Source organism: Salvelinus sp. IW2-2015, linkage group LG1 (assembly GCF_002910315.2).
Source record: "Salvelinus sp. IW2-2015 linkage group LG1, ASM291031v2, whole genome shotgun sequence".
Lineage (NCBI taxonomy): Eukaryota > Metazoa > Chordata > Actinopteri > Salmoniformes > Salmonidae > Salvelinus > Salvelinus sp. IW2-2015.
Window position 1 is genome coordinate 295,296 of NC_036838.1, and position 21,300 is coordinate 316,595.

A 21,300-nucleotide genomic window follows, 5' to 3' on the forward strand; every position below is an offset into this window, starting at 1 on the left:
GTGAGCAGAAATATACATGTTAAGGTTGCACGAACAATATATATTTAATCAGAATCTGAGCTATAAGAACGAGGCTGATAAGCTAGATATTTTTTTTGGATATTTTACGCCCTTGATTCTCTTCCCAATTGCCAGTGATATCCAATGTACTGACACCCAGAGGAAGACGTAGGCAGTGTCGGTTTCTCCATAGCATCTACTGGCACCTTAAAACCGACCCCAGATCAGGGGTCAAAATTTCTGAAATCTGACTCCCTGTCAGGAAAAGTGCTGTAGAAGTAGTTCTGTACCACTCAGAGACAAAATTCCAACGGCTATAGAAACTAGAAAGTGTTTTCTATCCAATAATAACAATAATATGCATATTGTACGATCAAGAATTGAGCACGAGGCAGTTTAATTTGGAGACCAAAAAATGCTAATGCGGAACAGCACCCCCTATAGTTGCAAGAAGTTAAAGGATGTCCTGGTCAGGCTGTTAAAATGGATAGCCAGCTTCAATGAGGAAGTAATACTTATAAGCCAAGAGATAGCTATAAGCCAACAGATAGCGTAGCTGGCTATTAGTCATACTACCCGTAGCCTTAGCGTAGCTTTTCACCCAGAGGCACAAGAGTTGCTAATCTACGTCAATCGACTCAACAGAGAGGTTACCTATAAGCCCTTTAGAATCTTCTGTGTCGATAGGGTCACATGAAAGGCCATAGCTGGCCAAAAGACTCACCTACAGGTTTTTGAAATAGAGCTTGTTGCCATTAGCATGATTACTGAGGTGATATGCATGGCTAAAGCTAGCTTAGCGTTAGCCGCACCTCCCATGCTTTGAAATGGCCAGCATGACACAGGGGGTACTTAGCTGGAAGGAAGCTTTGAGATGGGTCTCTCACACACACACAAACGTTATGTTCTTCTATCYTCGTGGGGACCTAAAATGTATTTAAATTTAAATTCCTTAACCTAACCCTCACCATGACCCTAACCTTTACCCGTAACCCAAACCCTGAACATAACTCCCCACACACACACACACACACACACACACACACACACAGAGAAGAGAGAGAGAGAGCGGTTCAAGTTCAAGGCCTGGGGACTTAGCCCAGGCATGCTGAGCGTGATATTTAGTCAACACGGTCTAATGAACTTCCTTCCACCACGCTATCCCCTTCCACTTGTAACACAGCTAACAGTAACCAAACCCCCATGTTTTATGAAAACTTAAAGCAAGGTAACACAATCTCCACAGTGGGATGTGAGTTCCTCTGTCTACCGTCCCGTTAGACATTGTCAATAAAGATTTGGGGCCTCGAAATAAACTGTGACTCTCTAGGAAGGAACCGACCAGCTTGAGGATTCGGGTATCCTCATAACTTCCCCTCAGTTAGAATGATCAGACGATGCTTTGATGTATCCCGTCTTGGGTGATTTTTATACATGGGATGTTTTATGTCTCTTTACATTTCCAATTTGCTACACCATCTTTTCAATCTAAGTTCACACTAAAGGGAACRAAAATGTGTTCAAAGGAACTTGTTATTAAAAGACTCTGATGTCAGAGAGATTTTGGCTGTTCTTCGTTTGATCCCATCCAACAAAATCATATCCCTAAGGCCTAACTAGGCGTTTATCATATCATATACTGTATCGACTTGGAGGTCTTGATGGGATTTYAATCCAATTTCCCTAATTAAATAATCTCGTTCAGGCCTCCCGAGTGGCGCAGCCGTCTAAGGCACTTATCGCAGTGCTTCAGGCATCACTACAGACCCGGGTTCGATCCCAGGCTGTGTCACAACTGGCCTTGACCGGGAGTCCCATAGGGCGGCGCACGATTGGACCAGCGTCGTCCGGGTTGGTGGAGGGTTTGGCCTGGGGGACTTTACTTGGCTCATCGCACTATAGTGACTCCTTGTGGAGGGCCAGGCGCCTGCAGGCTGACTAAGCGGCCGGGTGTAAAGAAGCGCAGTTTGGCGGGTCATGTTTCGGAGTACGCATGACTCGACCTTCGCCTCTCCCAAGCCCGTTGGGGAGTTGCAGCGATGAGACAAGATCGTAGTTGGAACGCAATTGGATATCACGCAATTGGGGAGAAAAAGGGGGTAAAATACAAACAAACAAAATAAAAAATGGTATAATCTCGTTCTGTATTAGCTTCAGATTTGATTACGTACTGTATATACTTTCTTGCAACCTATACAGTATCTTGCTCACCCACAGGGTTTGTGTGATTAGATATAAGGATGAGAATAGTCTCTGCCTTCTAGGCCTGATTCTTCAGTCTCGGTTTAGACCTCCCGAGCCTCCGTAATTATTATGGTTCTATTTTAAGCCTCAGCTTTCTGTGTCCCTTAGTTCTGCTTACTCTGCAGAAAGCGCACGTTGTGGTTCAATTCAATATTCTGTCTTCCTGACTCGGGCTCAGCCGCATCCAACTCAGAGCTCATATCACATATCAGATCTGTTGTTCATTATGGCAAAGCAATGAAATGAGTAACACAATCACATCGCGGGATCCCTTGGTTTCCTCAAAGGCACATTTGAAATAAGTGTCGTTGACGAAACGTTTTGATAGCCCCATCCCGTTTCTCCGTTTCATCAGGCCAAATATAGAAAGTGAAAGGAAAGGTTCTGTGGTGGTTTTGGACAGGGAAGTGCGTGGAATACTCCCCGCTTTGAAGCCCTGGCCAAACATCTGCTCTCTCTTTCTCTCTTTCCCTCTCTCTCGCTCTCTCTCCGTATATCCCTCACTTTAGCTCCCTACTGCTCTCTCTCTCTCTCGTTTTCATTCCAGCACTCCATCTCTTTCTCACCTTCACCCCCGCTCTCTCTCTTTTTAAATGATCACCCTCTGTCTCTCTCCTCTCTCTCTCTCTCCTCTCTCTCTCTCCTCTCTCTCTCTCTCTGTCACCCACTCTCTCTGTCTCCATCTTTCTCTCCCTACTAGGCATTTACCAGCCAATGATGAGTATGTTCTGCACAATTACTGTAGCATTTGTTTTCCATGTGACCTTATTCTCACTGAGCGAAAGGGGGAGATGGAGAGAGAGGGAAAGCGGGAGAAAGCACTSCACTCTGCTAAACCCAACCTATGTTCTACCAAAGCACAACACAGTGGAACTGTAATTAGMCTACTCRTTACTGTCTGGGTTAAACCAGCAGGAGTACTGTCAATGTTAAGAAGGTTTTGCAGCTGTCACTCTTTGACCTTTTAMGATRGTTATCTTTAGTTCCACATCATGAATCCGRTGAAGTAGAGCAAACTGGGTCATTTCTGTCAGGACACAACCCGGACMCAGAATCTAGTGTTTATTSTAGTCAAAGGCTGCCTAAAAAGTGGTCTGATTTARTTTTGACAAGGCACCTGWACRRTAAWAGGATCGTACTTAGACAGGAAATGAGCACTCGTGAGCGTATTCCTCTAAATGCTTTTTTACTGCGTTGTTTGAGGTCGAGTGAACTCAGCCTAAGCACGGTTTTTAGTCTGGTGTGTGGGAACCCAGTGGACACACACACACACACACACACACACCACACACCACACACACACATGGGTCCCTGCAACCAATAACACTTCCATGATGACTGAAACCTGTTGAAACAACAGCCCATTCCTTTTACTTTCTACTCTACTGTCTGTTCAGATGGTGGTCAATATGCAGTTGATTAGCCGACCCGCCTTTTATATGTCTTGTTTTAGCTTGTTTCATTTTTACAGCTGCCCACAACCCCCCTTACTGCCCTGCCCCCCCGCCCGCGTCCCATCCCTGACGGAGAATGACACTTGTTTTTCCACTTTTCCATGTTCTATGATTCATAACCTTTCGAGGAAAAYATGGTCTATTTGTTGTTGTTTGAATCCCAGATTGCCCCTTTAGTCTCTCTCTAGTCCACCTGCACTGTAATGTATTCCATACACGTGCAGTACAGTACAGCAAGACATATAGCTATTTTAGAACATATAGTCACTTAAAATAACTGACCGTCAGCAATGGTTATTACATTCATAGTTGATGTAATATGGTAATGTTAGCCACTGTAATCAAACAAGACATGTGTGCTTCCAATAACAGCTCTTGTAGCATTTTATGATTAACTCATCGTTTAGGTGGTGTGGCCGTCCCACTACAGAAAATAAACATATTTTCTGTGTTTATTGGACAGGATAGATAGAAAGAAGTTTATAGGAGGAGAGGAATTGCTAAAGTGGTGGGTCAGATTTGAACCCATGCTCGCAGCGTTAGTACTTGTTATCCAGAGGCAGTAGCGTCGACCGCTCGAACACCCCAGGCTACGTGAAACGTTTTCGCGATTTTTCCCACACAAAACACAACAAACCCCGCCAACAAACAGAAAAGACACAACAAACATGGTCAACATCAGACAATGCCACGTAAACAGCTCGATCCCATGATAAATCTCTTGGAGCCTAATTGAGCCGCCAAGCCAATTGGCTTCCACTGTGTGAATGGGCAAACCCTGACTCGAGTCTTCTCCAAGGGGGATGTCTTCTCTCTTCTCTGGGAAAACAGCGTTTATAGCCTGTCTGTCTGGAGGCTAAATGGCACGGCCAGAAAGAGGGAACACCAACTAACTTCCTACTAACAACTGTCCTGAAAGAGAGAGAGAAGAGAAAAGAGAAAGAACCAGCTTCTGTCCATATTGCAGTTGGACAGAGTGAGTTTCCTGGAAAATGTTGACACACGGACAGTAGTTGGTTGGAACATATGAGAGCGTTCCCTCGCTTTCTCCCTCTGGTCTCTCTCTCTCTCTCTCTCTCTCTTCCTCCACAGTCTCTCTCCACTCTGGTAACTGCCTATGTGTGACGAGATCCAGCAGCCTTTCTGTTTCTAATTTCTCTGCTCTTTTACCGCATCTGACTTTCTTCAGAACTGGATTTATAGGCGAACTGGGCCTTGTCAAAGCCATGTGGTGTCTGTCAGCCACTGGGAGGTGGATGTATAGGGAAGCTGGGCCTTGTCAAAGCCATGTGGTGTCTGTCAGCTGGGAGGTGGATGTATAGGGGAGCTGGGCCTTGTCAAAGCCATGTGGTGTCTGTCAGCCTGGAGCTGAATGTATAGGGGAGCTGGGCCTTGTCAAAGCCATGTGGTGTCTGTCAGCCTGGGAGGTGAATGTATAGGGAGCTGGGCCTTGTCAAAGCCATGTGGTGTCTGTCAGCCTGGGAGGTGAATGTATAGGGGAGCTGGGCCTTGTCAAAGCCATGTGGTGTCTGTCAGCTGGGAGGTGAATGTATAGGGGAGCTGGGCCTTGTCAAAGCCATGTGGTGTCTGTCAGCCTGGGAGCTGAATGTATAGGGGAGCTGGGCCTTGTCAAAGCTTGTGGTGTCTGTCAGCCTGGGAGTGAATGTATAGGGGAGCTGGGCCTTGTCAAAGCCATGTGGTGTCTGTCAGCCTGGGAGGTGAATGTATAGGGGAGCTGGGCCTTGTCAAAGCCAGTGGTGTCTGTCAGCATGGGAGGTGAATGTATAGGGGAGCTGGGCCTTGTCAAAGCCATGTGGTGTCTGTCAGCCTGGGAGGTGAATGTATAGGGGAGCTGGGCCTTGTCAAAGCCTTGTGGTGTCTGTCAGCCTGGGAGGTGAATGTATAGGGGAGCTGGGCCTTGTCAAAGCCTGTGGTGTCTGTCAGCCTGGGAGGTGAATGTATAGGGGAGCTGGGCCTTGTCAAAGCCATGTGGTGTCTGTCAGCCTGGGAGGTGAATGTATAGGGGAGCTGGGCCTTGTCAAAGCCAGTGGTGTCTGTCAGCCTGGGAGGTGAATGTATAGGGGAGCTGGGCCTTGTCAAAGCCACGTGGTGTCTGTCAGCCTGGGAGGTGAATGTATAGGGGAAGCTGGGCCTTGTCAAAGCCTTGTGGTGTCTGTCAGCCTGGAGCTGAATGTATAGGGGAGCTGGGCCTTGTCAAAGCCATGTGGTGTCTGTCAGCCTGGGAGGTGAATGTATAGGGGAGCTGGGCCTTGTCAAAGCCATGTGGTGTCTGTCAGCCTGGGAGGTGAATGTATAGGGGAGCTGGGCCTTGTCAAAGCCATGTGGTGTCTGTCAGCCTGGGAGGTGAATGTATAGGGGAGCTGGGCCTTGTCAAAGCCATGTGGTGTCTGTCAGCCTGGGAGCTGAATGTATAGGGGAGCTGGGCCTTGTCAAAGCCTTGTGGTGTCTGTCAGCCTGGGGTGAATGTATAGGGGAGCTGGGCCTTGTCAAAGCCTTGTGGTGTCTGTCAGCCTGGGAGGTGAATGTATAGGGGAGCTGGGCCTTGTCAAGCCATGTGGTGTCTGTCAGCCTGGGAGGTGAATGTATAGGGGAGCTGGGCCTTGTCAAAGCCATGTGATGTCTGTCAGCCTGGGAGGTGAATGTATAGGGAGCTGGGCCTTGTCAAAACCTTGTGGTGTCGTCAGCCTGGGAGTGAATGTATAGGGAGCTGGCCTTGCTCAAAGCCTTGTGGTCAGCCTGGGAGTGAATGAGAGCCTCAAGGTCTTGATGATCGGCTATGAAAAGCAACTGAAAATTATTCATGATTATTATTTGACCATGCTTGTCACTTATGAACATTTTTGAACATCTTGGCATGTTTCTGTTATAATCTCCACCCGGCACAGCCAGAAGAGGACTGGCCACCCCTCATAGCCTGGTTCCTCTCTAGGTTTCTTCCTAGGTTTTGGCCTTTCTAGGGAGTTTTTCCTAGCCACCGCGTGCTTCTACACCTGCATTCATAGCTGTTTGGGTTTTAGGCTGGTTGTCTGTACAGCACTTCGAGATATTAGCTGATGTACGAAGGGCTATATAAATAAAATTGATTGATTGATTGATTGTGGTGTCTGTCGCCTGGGAGGTGAATGTATAGGGGAGCTGGGCCTTGTCAAAGCCTTGTGGTGTTTGTCAGCCTGGGAGGTGAATGTATAGGAGAGCTGGGCCTTGTCAAAGCCATGTGGTGTCTGTCAGCCTGGAGGTGATGTATAGGGGAGCTGGGCCTTGTCAAGCCATGTGGTGTTTGTCAGCCTGGAGGTGAATGTATAGGGGAGCTGGCCTTGTCAAAGCCTTGTGGTGTCTGTCAGCCTGGGAGGTGAATGTATAGGGGAGCTGGGCCTTGTCAAAGCCTTTGTGGTGTCTGTCAGCCTGGGAGGTGAATGTATAGGGGAGCTGGGCCTTGTCAAAACTTGTGGTGTCTGTCAGCCTGGGAGGTGAATGTATAGGGGAGCTGGGCCTTGTCAAAGCTTGTGGTGTCTGTCAGCCTGGGAGGTGAATGTATAGGGGAGCTGGGCCTTGTCAAAGCCTTGTGGTGTTTGTCAGCCTGGGAGGTGAATGTATAGGGGAGCTGGGCCTTGTCAAAGCCTTGTGGTGTTTGTCAGCCTGGGAGGTGAATGTATAGGGGAGCTGGGCCTTGTCAAAGCCTTGTGGTGTTTGTCAGCTGGGAGTGAATTTTAGGGGAGCTGGGCTTGTCAAAGCCTTGTGGTGTTTGTCAGCCTGGGAGGTGAATGTATAGGGGACTGGGCCTTGTCAAAGCCTTGTGGTGTTTTGTCAGCCTGGGAGGTGAATGTATAGGGAGCTGGGCTTGTCAAAGCCTGTGGTGTTGTCAGCCTGGGAGGTGAATGTATAGGGGAGCTGGGCCTTGTCAAAGCCATGTGGTGTCTGTCAGCCTGGGAGGTGAATGTATAGGGGAGCTGGCCTTGTCAAAGCCATGTGGTGTTTGTCAGCCTGGAGGTGAATGTATAGGGGAGCTGGGCCTTGTCAAAGCCTTGTGGTGTTTGTCAGCCTGGGAGGTGAATGTATAGGGGAGCTGGCCTTGTCAAAGCCTTGTGGTGTTTGTCAGCCTGGGAGGTGAATGTATAGGGGAGCTGGCTTGTCAAAGCCTTGTGGTGTTTGTCCAGCCTGGGAGGTGAATGTATAGGGGAGCTGGGCCTTGTCAAAGCCTTGTGGTGTTTGTCAGCCTGGGAGAGGCTGGCAGACACGCACACAGCCGTGACCTATTTCTATTAGCCCCTACTAGGTAGGCAGTGATATACARCCGTGGCAGCTCACACATGCAGCTGATAATGGCTGTGGCTCACCAGGACCCTGTCACATAGGGATTTAGGAGACTGTATATCCTCCGCTTGTCAAGTCAGGTGACCTTTTGAAGAAAATGGCTCCTGAATTGTCTCTTTGCTAAACTATGGCCGAATTCCATAGAGGTGGATGGGATTATTTTCTTTTGAACATTTGCGGTAGCTTGATCTATAAAGTTTCTATGCTAAAACTATGACCAACTTCCATTGAGTCGGCACATAAAAGTGAATGTGTTTCGTATGGTATTGGCAATTTTTATCGAGGGAGCATGTTTCACACATTGAATGTAGGACTTTAAAAAAGAAAGGAGAGCCCTACCGTACTGCCTCTCATCTCACTACTATATGTGTTGACTGCCATTCATCAAAACATATGTTCAGTCTAGGAACTAGCTAGCCAACAGTAGCATAATAATGAATTAGCATAGCATCAATGTCACAATGTCAAATCCACGTTGGCAGTTAGCACTGAGGAAAACCTATGCCTCTACAGTCAGTCCAACGTTAGCATTTTCGCTAGGCTAAACATTAGCATAGCATCATTTGCATAGTATTATTAGCATTTTGTGAAGCCAACCGATTCTGACAGGTTTCCAAACTCACTGTACTGTGTGCTGTCAGACCCCAGACTCTGCTGTAATGTCTACTGTGGGACCTACTTTGAACTTCAATGCCTTTTAGACAATGCCTATGGGTTGAAGCCTCAAACACTGTGGTGGRCCATTCAGAGCTTCAAACATAGTATTGCTATAGTAGTCTTGTTATGAGTGACTTCCAACCTGGATTTATGGAAAACCAAGGAATATTTGGGAAGTTACTGGAATTTCGCAACCCTACCAATGACCAAGGTTATTTTTTTCCGATGAAGAAACTGTTGTACACAGACATGTTTTCCATATGGGTCAAATAGGTCTCATTTCCCAATGTGACTTGGCGGGTCTTGCAGAGACATAAAATGGGGTGTGTGAGGACTTGATTTACTCAGCCTGTGTGTTTAGTGTGTGGTGTGTGGTGTGTGTGGTGTGTGTGGTGTGTGTGTGGTGTGTGTGTGTGTGTTGTGTGTGTGTGTGTGTGTGTGTGTGTGTGTGGTGTGTGTGTGTGTGTGTGTGTGTGTGTGTGTGTGTGTGTGTGTGTGTGTGTGCGCACAATGTGGTATCAAACCACATTATAGGACCTCGCCATATGACTGTTAATACAGTCAAGAGCTGATTGTTGGACTCTATTGGAGAGAAAAAAAATTGTTGTGCTCGTTGCCTCACTCTCTTCTCTTTCATACTGTCAGAGCGTGTGAGTTATTGTGAATGTGTACATACGTGCATCCGTCAAGAGTGCGCCTGTGYGTGTTAGCATATGGCGTACGYCTGGKTGCGTTATAGGCTGCARAAAGTCATMAATTATCCTGTATCTTCGAGKTTCACTGAAAGGCAGCTTCCCTACTATTTACGACTCTGAATAGTCCACTTTGAACCCAAATGTTACGGATGAAATGCTTGGGGAGCCTCCGAACTTCGAATAGACAGTCGGAGAATCTGGATTCGTGCTACCGCTGCAGAACTAAAACACAAAGACACATGCTAACTGTCAGGGAGGGATCGATGGCTTCTTTTCCTTTCTCTTTTTGTGAGTTTCGGTTTGGTTTGGTTCCCGATTTGACATGTGTTTTTGCATTCAATCAGGTCTAGGTAGAGGCGATTCAATTCGAATCAAAAATATGTATTGTCCCACAAACACCTCTCGAAGTACTAGACTAGGATTTTTTTCTTTTTGAGACTAARTTCAAGTCAATCCCTAACCATTGCACTGATACAGGGTCAGCTCTTATTTAATCCCCTTGATGGTTTCAGGTTAGCACTCAGTTATGGTCATCTGATCCAAGATCTGTGGTTCAGGGACAACTTCTACCTCATTGAGGGACAACTTCTACCTCCTTAGTGTCCTTCTACCTCTCCTTAGTGTCCTCTCAGGGACAACTTCTACCTCCTTAGTGTCCTCTGCACTCTGGGCACATATGGGCTCTCACCCTGTCCCTCAAACGTGAACCTAACCCTAGAGTGCTGATCAGGTTCTCCGTGTCCATATAATCTCAATCATTATGATTTAAAATGGAAAACTGATCCAGGATCAGTACTGCTACTCTGACACGCCTGGTGGTTTAATGACAGCAGCTTTCCAAGCAGGTGAAAAGTTCCCTGGTTACATCACTTCACTACTCTCCATGTAGCAGATATAAATGAAATCCTGGACCAAGACAAACACTAACACCCGATCAATTCTGGAGTTCTTTGGGAATTGTAGAACAGTTATTGTAATTTATAGCCTTAGCAAACTGCTGCGGATGAAGGAGCTAGAACGATGACATATTTCCATTATTGAATGTAAATCAAAATGTGTACGTGTGTTTGGAGTCCAAGCACAACTATTAGGTGTCATGCCTAAGGCCTTAGTAATGATGGTAGTGATATTTAGCAGAGAGAATGGGTGGTAAATGTGTGTGTGTGTGTCTGTCTATTTTCTTTCTGTGTCATAGTGTATAAAGAATGTGTGTGTGTGTGTGTGTCGCCACGTGACTCTGCACAAACTAATGTGTGTGTGTGTCTTTGTTATAGGTTGGTGGTTCGTCAGTACAGCCGAGGAGCAGGGTTGGGTGCCGGCCACATACCTGGACTCACAGAACGGCACTAGAGATGACCTGGAACTTAGCACCGTCAGGACAGGAGAAGGTAACACACACACACCAGCCATTCTCCCTGCTAAATATCCCTACCATCATTACTAAGGCCTTAGGTAACACACACACACCAGCCATTCTCCCTGCTAAATATCCCTACCATCATTACTAAGGCCTTAGGCATGACAACTAATAGTTGTGCTTGGACAGCAGGAACCTCGAGGACCAGGGTCAGAGCAGGAAACAGACACTGTAACAAACCCAGCCGAATGCCCTTTGTTCAAATTACAGGGTTTGCATCAGGCTGGATATTTTGGCACCAGAGGAAATTCCTTCACTACTCTTTCAAGGAGTTTTGTCATGACCTCTTTTTTTGCAATAATGTTTAGTCTGACTGTTTGGAGGGCATATTTCATCACTAGAGAATAAGCTCCCTTTCCTTTTGGTGCTTCGGGATGACACTGTATCGCCTTAGCTGTGTGTTACACCCAGGCAGGCAGACATGCACATACAGACATACACACACACAGACATACACACACACACACACACACACACACACACAGACATACACACATACACTCCCCCACCGTTAAAGTCATATTACCTCTGTTTTCCATCAGTTTTAGTAACCCATGGAAACTACCTGGTATAGTGTAATCATTATGCCGTAATGCTTTGTGTGTCATAGACTGCCACCGGGGTATGTAAGGCTCTCTCCCTGTCTCTCATTAAGACACATTGCTTTATGATCCTCACGCTGGCCCATGGCACTGTTACACTGTAAACTGGCTCGCCACATCCCAGCATGTGATGACAGGTCCTCTGCAGCTGCCGTGGCCCCCAGCTCCCCTTAATCCAGACTGCAGTCACTCCACAGAGAGAGAAAGAGAGAGAGAGAGAGAGAGAGAGAGAGAGAGAGACATACTGGGCTGGTAGTGAAAGTCTGTGATAGCCTTTAAGGAAAAATAAGGTAATGTAGCTGGAGCCTGGAAATACCTAGGTATCTGAGACAGGCACACACAGAGATGAAATGCAGACACACACACACACACACACACATCCCTCCCATCCCGCAAAACACTCCTCTATCAACACCTTCCCCATTAGAGCCTGCCTACTCAGTTTTCACACACCACTGCTTATCTCATATCTCAGGTAACTATCCTGTCTCCCCTACCCTCCCAACCTCCCCCTCATACTCATTAAGCCCCAGTCTGCTGTCATATAAACCAATAGCAGACTGTAGCTAGCTCACTGAGGAGGAACGACAGCGCCTGGTAGGTCTGGTCTATTGGAATTACCCTGAAATAACGTCTGCCTTTTGTGGCTGTCTCCAATCGGATATTTCAATTAGGAGGTCAATGGGAGAGGGAGAGAGAGAGAGAGAGATGAGAGTCATTTGATTCTGTCCTCCTCTCCTCACTCCTCCGTTTCTCCCTCCTCCTCTTCCCTCCACTATGAAGGGAGAGATGACAGTCATTTGATTCTGTCCTCCCTCCTGGTCACTCGTTCCTCCGTTCTGAAAGTCTGGTTTATGTCCCGCTAGGGAATGCATTAAGGAAGGGAGGATAATGACGAGTCATCAGAAAGCAACGAGTTGGACAGTATCACAAAGGGCTGTTTTACTTTACCGTGAGTCAGTGGTGTTGCAAGAGTGGACCCTGCTTATGAGGCCGACTGGAACGGAACAGTTTACCAGAGGACGTAGCAAGCTGTTACGGTAGGCTAACAGGCTAACATGAAGATTTACCCTTATCTATTTTCTCCCATACAGTTGCTAGAAAACCTATTAGCAACACATTGGACACATATGTAGTTTGCTGGGTAATCTTAAACCATGTGTACAGTACGCTAGGGGCTAGTATGATACTATGCCACACAGATGTAGCATGTCTGTGACCATTTGAAAAGTCCCAGACACACAAAACGTTATGTATGCGGATTGGCCTTCTAGAATACAGTCGTGGTGAGAACCTTGAAGACTAACAGATTTCAGTATTCCAGACACACTAGATTGGATGATACTGTATCACACATCATGTCATCAGTGCCATATAAACAGAATGAATAGAACAGGCTTGGAAGCTCTAACCCTGGCATTTTGTAATGAATGGAGACGCCCGTTCTATTCATTCTATTTCTATGATACATAATGTCATCTTTGCCGTAGAGCGAGAATGAATAGAACAGGCTTGTAAGCTCCAACCCTGGCAATGTGTAATGAATGGAGACGCCCTTTCTATGCATTCTATTTCTACGATTACTACTTCCTCTTTTGATGTGGGGCTTGTTCTTTTGATGACAGACGATATGGAGGATAGTTTCTCTTTCGTAAGGAAATACCTCTGTATCGATGACCTAGCTGTCACTGTCCTCAGGATGTCTGTGGTTCCACTGGTTCCTTTATAATGTCAGCATAACTCAGTCCCCAGAAATACTCACCCTTTAAGAAGTTTAACGTGAAACGTGCGCGTGAACTCATTATCATGACAACAATGAATATCAATTCTTTCTGCAAAACCATTTGCTACTACACTATTACAAATCATGTTATTTACTATGCATAGCTTAAAATGGACACCGTTTATTTGCTGGCTTTCCATGTAATGTTTTCACCATCCTACTAACTAACGCCGGCTTTTTGCCTTCTTTCATTTTGTAATACGCTTCTTAAGTTCATGTTTCTTTGTTTTTCTTTGGTTTCTCCGTCCGTCCCTTCATCAGTTACTAAGAGACGCAAGGCTCATCTGAAGAGACTGGACCGCAGATGGACCTTGGGGGGCATAGTGAACCGCCAGCAGAGTCGAGGTGAACACACAGTCAACACACAGTCAACACACGCACGCACGCACGCACGCACACACACACACACACACACACACAAACAAACAAATAAACAGGCACTCTCAAGTGGCCTCTCTCAGAACCACACACACACACACTCCTTCCTTCATCGTAAGAAAACTCATTTACATCCATGACAGTCAGCCAACAACAACTCCAGCYTAACGCCAACATCACAAACAGCACATTGGGTGGTCGTGTAGATTTCAGCTCCCCGAGTTACATTTACCACACTTTTCTCTACTTTTAGAAAGATCATTATTTCTTCATTATGCTCTGCGTAACAGAATAATATACTAACATTAAACAGATTAGATAATGAGGGGTATTTGATTCAGACAGCACAACAGTAACAACCTTGTTGGCTAATAACTGCTCGCAACATTACTGTGTGCAGTGCTACTTCATGTACTTATACAACTCCCTCCAGGTTCAGAACCATTCGATTTTAATGACTGAGCATTTATTGGTAAAGATATGTTCTCACACTCTTGAATGTATCACGTTGCCAAGCTCCCCTGGACACTGCAATACTGGAATACGTCTCAATGGAGAGTTGCTGTTGAGTCATAATGAATTCTCTTTGATGGACCCAGACAGACATGAGCCTATGTCTCATATTGTCTAGTATTTCATCAAACTGGTCCAAGGTCAGCTTTGCATTTATCCTCTAATGGTTATGGTTAGAATCCGGCTAAGGTAAGCTGATCCTAGATCTGTGGCTATTAAAAGGCTACTTCTACCCATATTTGATCAAAAAAGTAGTCACTATATTGAAGGATGAAGTTGTTATATACGCTGATTGAAGGTCTGTTAGATGTTCTCTGTCATTGATATAGATAGGATTTGGGGAGGCTGATCCTAGATCTGTGTCTGTGGCCTACTCCTACTCCTAGAGCCAGAGCAATTTCTCATCCCTCTAATAAGACCAGGAGAGATCAGCCATCTGGTTTTAGGATTAGTTTTAACCCACTCACTCCACCCGGCTCTGTCTTTTGTCTGTTTGTTTACTGAAACTGACCTGGGACTCATATAACTTCCCAGGCTACCAATAACATACATGGGGCGTGACTCACCTGGTATAGCTTAACTCTGATCCCAGACCAGTCAAAGAGACAATAAACATAAGTGACTCAGCAGAGCTCATCCAACACAGGGGGAACTTGTGTCAGATGGTATGAGTTAGTGCCTGTGTTGATGAACTTTATACAGGCCTACGATGACCTATATACTTCATGGCCAGGCGTTTTTCCTAACCACATGACCTGACCAGGAAAAACTCCACTTCCTATTTGTAGTCTTAMTAATTTATAACTTTGGACATGGTTTTTCCTTTTTAGATCCTCAGGAAAAACCCCAGGTCCTATTCATACTGCACAGGAGAAAAAATACTAGTTCAATACCCAGCCAACGATTTCCATGTGATGACTACATCCAGCTCTTTTGGACACTTTTGGTGAATGTACTAATATGGGATGCCAGAGCCTCGCCATAGTCTCCAGCCAGAGCTGAGCGAAGCATTTACAGTTAGGTAGCTAGCTCTCTCAGAGGAGTAACAGCAGGATGAATRGGCTGGCTGGAATAGGCTGGTGGAAAGTGTGAATGTGGGGCAGTAGCCCGTACTGAAGCCTGGCTTTAATCACAGACACGAGCCTATAACAGTGGATGGAGCCACTTTTGTGTGTGTCAGCCACTGATGTAACTGTTGCCATGAAGGACTCAGGACAATCATTGCATRAGGCATAATTAGTAGGCATTGTCATGTCATGTATTTGTTTGTAGTACTACTGATATTGATTACTGCATTGTYGGAGAAAGAGCAAACAAGAAAGGCATTTCACTGTACCAAAACCTTGATATCAATATTCTATACGAATATCATATCCAACCTCCCAGATGACTTCACTTGAGACTCTGGGTCAACATACTGTACATGCCTGTCTAAGGATGTTGTACTAGAGACATCAACCAGCAAAAACAGATAGTAGTGATATATTGTCCCCTGTTGCGGCTGACACGTTTTAACAGCCAGGGTTTCAGGTCATTTGGCAGTCCAACGTTGCTTTCAGCTGGCACCATCAGACGCACTGCTGCATGCTAACTAATTTATGACTTCTGGATTAGAGGCCTTGTTTCCACCCTACAAAATTATCCCACCATGAAAATACTGCTGACTGTGGTCGGAAACTTTGTTTTTGAATTTGTTCCTTTTTCCACATCTCTAATTCTCTAATTCTCTCTCTCTCCCCCCATCTTTGCCTGGCCTTCCTTTTTACTCATTCCTTTTGTCGCTGTTCTGAGGTGGTAATGAGAGTTATGAATGCCAGGCGAGGCATGTTTGTATCAGGCAGTGCCTTGAGGCAGCATGCACAGACCATTTCAAGCAGTGCTGAGGGATTAGTGCTTTTTGGGGTCGATTCGGTTTCGGTTCGATTATAAAAAACAAACACGGTTTTCGATAATAAAAAAAAAAACATTCAATTCATTGTGAAATAATGGCATTAAAATGATTTTAATGGGAATTCCAAAGCCAAAAATAGTGAACATTCAATTGCCCAAACATTGAAAATATTCCATTGTCTCTGTCAGGTCCACATTGGGTAGACATCAATAGAAAGAAAAGAAAAATCGGCGTGAAATAATATTTCACTTGTGTATATTACTTTGTTTTTATTTGATGACTTTATTATCTTGAATTCCTTAAAGTCATCATCTCATCTCTGCTCAGGCCGTAAAAGCCAAACAACATTATCTCTGTTCTCCCCACGTTGTACTGTCTTTAGTCACCCTATTTAGCTAAGCCAGCTTGCCTTAGTATGCTGCAGAGCTGTCTTCTGACAAAATCATTTTACTAGTCCTTCAAAGTAGATAAGGCACACTTTGACAAACTGTCTCTATCCCTCTCTCTCATCATTGAGTACATTCCTCTCTTATGCAGTCTATGCAGTCTGTGTATAGTAAAAGTCTATCCATCTCTGTCTGCACCAAAAAGAACAGGTGCAATGGATTTTGGTCATTGTAGTTAATTACCTAATTTCTGCACTGAACTAGATTGGATATTTGCCTAATGAAAACTACAACTCCCTTCAGCCAGGTGTCCCACATAGTTCTTGACTTGATTTATTATTATTTGATTTCTCACTGGAGAAATGGAGTGTTGGGCTCACAAAAAAACAAAACTAAATGGAATTCAAAAATTGAACCAACTTTCGGATAATCGCTCAGCACTAGTTTCTAGGAAGCTAAAAGTAGAGTTAAGCGTATCAGGGACATGATCATTGACCATAAAGAATACTTAGAATTACTCTGCCCTGAGTGTTTTCTCCATAGACATACATAATGGATAAATACTGTATCTCATGGTTCACTCTTTGAAGATGCACTCTTGTCATTAGACATGGACTCTTTCTTAATTTATCTTTCCACGAGTACATAAATACTCTACCAACCTCCTGCTCAACCTTATTGCAAGAGTTTTGAGAAAGAGGTGAGGAGAGAAGATGGGAGGAATTAAGGAAAGATCCATTGAGAAAGAAGCATGCATGAGTKAGAGAGGAATGTAGGGAGTCTAACCTTACAATATGAATGAATTGTCTTCTTAACAACTTATCTGAAACTACCCCGAAACACTCTTTACTAATGGAATACTTGACCCATTTGCTAAGAAATATAATATTTTYCCCAGTAGTCAAGGTTTTAGTTACCGTGGAAACGAGATAGTAAACATTGTAAGGAGGGAAGTGCCAGGTGCTAAATCTTATGGATTAACACCACAGAGGAGGAAGCAAAATTGATTACTTTGTTGTTGTTCCTTCCCTACATCAGGTCAATYGGTCTAAAGTTGTTAACTTTATCGCCAAAATACTCCCAAAGAAGACAAAGGAGGAAGCTAAATGGATCGCTTTGTTATTGTTTTATAGTCCACTTACTCTGACCCTACCTCAGGTCAATGGGCCTGCCTTTGGTAACTTTATYGCCAAAAATACTCCCAAGAAAAACAAATGGATCCCTTGTTATTGCATTGTTTGGTCAAACTCACAAATTCTTCTGACCCAATGTTAGGTCAGTACAGTCTGATTGACTGGTCCAATGAAATCCATAGGTGTTGATTGGCTAGTGACAGCAGGATGACCTCACCTCATCGATTACCTCATGTGTTGTTGACAGGGCGAGTCGTTAGGTCAAACACTCTATCCAGTCTCCTCCACCCTGTTCCTCTGTCTGTATGTCTAGAGAACGGGATCAGTTACAGCAGAGTCTAATGTGATTTATGGCAGTGTGCTGATAACCTCCTTCTCAACTCACTGTTTGGGGCTTTGGGCCCAGCTGACTGGTCAAACATTCACTAAGACGGTGTGAGACACATACAGATACACAGATACACATACAGTACATGTCCAGAAAGCATGCTCACACACGTGATACGTATGTTTGAATACACACACACACACACTCACACCGTATTCCCTCTCCACCTGCAAGTACTCAGACATCCTCAACCACACCCACACACACACACCCACCCTACACACACTCCCTGTGCTACCCAGTCCCAAAGCCCCTAGACATTCCTTACAGCTCTCTATAATTGACCCAAGCCCCTCAGCTCCCTCTGGAATGACAGGCAGCAGTAGAATGTGTTCCCACTAAAACCTCACCTCACCCCACCCATTGTAAACAGACTGACACACACACACATTCACACCTCTGAAATTCCTGTTTCTCCTGTTTCACTTCCCCATCCCACCCAGGGACACATTGGCTGTGTCCCAAATGACACTATAGTCATCCTATAGTGCACTATTTATTGCATAGTGCACTGCTATTGACATAGTCACAAGCCATTCTCACTGGACCAACTCCGATTCTCTCCCTGTCTTTATCCCCATTCCCTCCCATGCCCCTGTATATCCAACCCATTGAAGCAACAGCTGCTTAAAGTGGCCCTATCTATCTACCCCCCACTACTACCCCTCATACTTACACTTGGCTTTTCCCACAGTAGTTGAATCCCCCTACGGATCATCCCACTCTAGAGTGACCGTGGGGATTTCCCTTGTCTCCAAGTGGAGCCAGATAAAGATCTGAGAGCTTCCACAGGTTCCTTCTCTCCAACAGGGAGGCTCCGGCTCCACACTGCAGCTCTGGAGCTCTGCAGCCATTTCAAAGGGATCCAGTCTGCAGTGTTGTTCACTCAACAGTGTTTACAGTGGCTTGTGAAAGTACTCACCCCCCTTGGTATTTTTCCAATTTTTTCGCCTTACAACCTGGAATTAAAATAGATTTTTGGGGGGTTTGTAAAGTTTGATTTACACAACATGCCTACCACTTTGAGATGCAAAAACAGACAAGAAATAAGAAAAAAAATAAAGAAAACTTGAACGTGTATAACTATTCACCCTCCCAAAGTCAATACTTTCTAGAGCCACCGTTTTCAGCAATTACAGCTGCAAGTCTCCTGGGGTATGTCTCTATAAGCTTGGCACATCTAGCCACTGGGATTTTTGCCCATTCTTCAAGGCAAAACTGCTCCAGCTCCTTCAAGTTAGATGGGTTCCGCTGGTGTTCAGCAATCTTTAAGTCATACCACAGATTCTCAATTGGATTAAGGTCTGGGCTTTGACTAGGCCATTCCAAGACATTTAAATGTTTCCCCTTAAACCACTTGATTGTTGCTTTAGCAGTATGCTTAGGGTCATTGTCCTGCTGGAAGGTGAACCTCCGTCCCAGTCTCAAATCTCTTGAAGACTGAAACAGGTTTCCCTCAAGAATTTCCCTGTATTTAGTGCCATCCATCATTCCTTCAATTCTGACCAGTTTCCCAGTCCCTGCCGATGAAAAACATCCCCACAGCATGATGCTGCCACCACCATGCTTCACTGTGGGGATGGTGTTCTCGGGGTGATGAGAGGTGTTGGTTTTGCGCCAGACATAGCGTTTTCCTTGATGGCCAAAAAGCTACATTTTTGTCTCATCTGACCAGAGGACCTTCTTCTATGTGTTTTGAGAGTCTCCCACATGCCTTTTCGCGAACACCAAATGTTTTTGCTTATTTTTTCTTTAAGCAATGGCTTTTTTTCTGGCCACTCTTCCGTAAAGCCCAGCTCTGTGTAGTGTACGGCTTAAAGTGGTCCTATGGACAGATACTCCAATCTCCGCTGTGGAGCTTTGCAGCTCCTTCAGGGTTATCTTTGGTCTCTTTGTTGCCTCTCTGATTAATGCCCTCCTTGCCTGGTCCATGAGTTTTGGTGGGTGGCCCTCTCTTGGCAGGTTTGTTGTGGTGCCATATTCTTTCCATTTTTAAATAATGGATTTAATGGTGCTTCGTGGGATGTTCAAAATTTGGGATATTTTTTTATAACTCAACCCTGATCTGTACTTCTCCACAACTTTGTCCCTGACCTGTTTGGAGAGCTCCTTGGTCTTCATGGTGCCACTTGCTTGGTGGTGCCCCTTGCTTAGTGGTGTTGCAGAATCTGGCACCTTTCAGAACAGCTGTATATATACTGAGATCATGTGACAGATCATGTGACACTTAGATTGCACGCAGGTGGACTGTATTAAAATAATTATGTGACTTCTGAAGGTAATTGGTTGCACCAGATCCTATTTAGGGGCTTCATAGCATACATATACACGCAACACTTTTCTTTTTTATTTTATTTTAACATTTTTTGAAACAACTAATTTTTTTCATTTCACTTCACCAATTTGGACTATTTTGTGTATGTCCATTACATGAAATCCAAATAAAATCCATTTAAATTACAGGCTGTAATGCAACAAAATAGGAAAAACGCCAAGGTGGATGAATACTTTTGCAAGGCACTGTATTATGGGTCCACAGTGGGTCCTGGCTGGGTTGCCTCTGTCGCATTCTAGCTGTGATAAGGAAGGGGTTGAGAGTGTTGTGGATGTGATGAGAGGTTCGGCCAGTAGAGGGTGCTGTTTTGTGTTTGTATTGGAGGATACGTTTGGAATGGATACAAATAAAACAGATAAAATGGATAACTGGGTGGTTCCCGATACTTTTACCTCTGTGTTGCTTTCTAAGAGAACATTAATCGATTGAAATACTTTGGTTGTTGCAGTAGATATCTCTTGACTGGGAAATTCAACGGGAGTTCTCCAAGGGGTTCATTACTGGGATTTACTGAACAGAAATGTTGATTCTCTCCATTTTTTCTGTCCTTCCTTCCATCGACCCGTGTAGAAGAGAAGTACATGACGGTGCAGCCGTACGCCAGCCAGGGGAAGGACGAGATCGGCTTTGAGAAAGGGGTCACCGTGGAGGTAATCCAAAAGAACCTGGAGGGCTGGTGGTACATCAGGTGAGCATCACCTCCTCCCATTTGTCCTTATGGTGGAGGGCTTCCTATGATTGGTCCTCACCATGGAGTGACAGGCACCTTAGCCAAAGGAAAACATTGCTCCGGTGAAGAATTCACACCTATTAGTGATTTTATGTTGGATTGGCCCAGTTCCAATTACAATTAAATCCTACACTCCCTTCAACAAGACCTATAGGCTAGGGAAGTGAGTGAACGATCATATTGGAATCGGACCAAAAGTGAATGTACATTTTCTCACACTCTAATGAAACGAGTCCCCAGAGAGAGCGTTTATATCATTATTTTCGGAGATGTGATCAAGGCAGAGGTACTTGTAAACCATTAACATGTGGCTCGTTGGAGATCCGGTGAATGTGTTGTGTGTGATCTGTTCGGTGGAAGAG

The 21,300-nt window shown here is 45.1% G+C and overlaps 1 protein-coding gene across 1 annotated transcript in view; it reads left to right on the top strand.

The window, feature by feature from the left end:
• LOC111979450 (SH3 and PX domain-containing protein 2A-like) overlaps window positions 1-21,300 on the top strand; it is a 91,793-nt gene that overhangs the window by 57,593 nt on the left and 12,900 nt on the right. Inside the window, 3 exon segments of the mRNA XM_070448985.1 lie at window positions 10,657-10,770; window positions 13,446-13,529; window positions 20,779-20,896. Of these exon segments, the coding sequence (XP_070305086.1) occupies window positions 10,657-10,770; window positions 13,446-13,529; window positions 20,779-20,896 (316 nt within the window).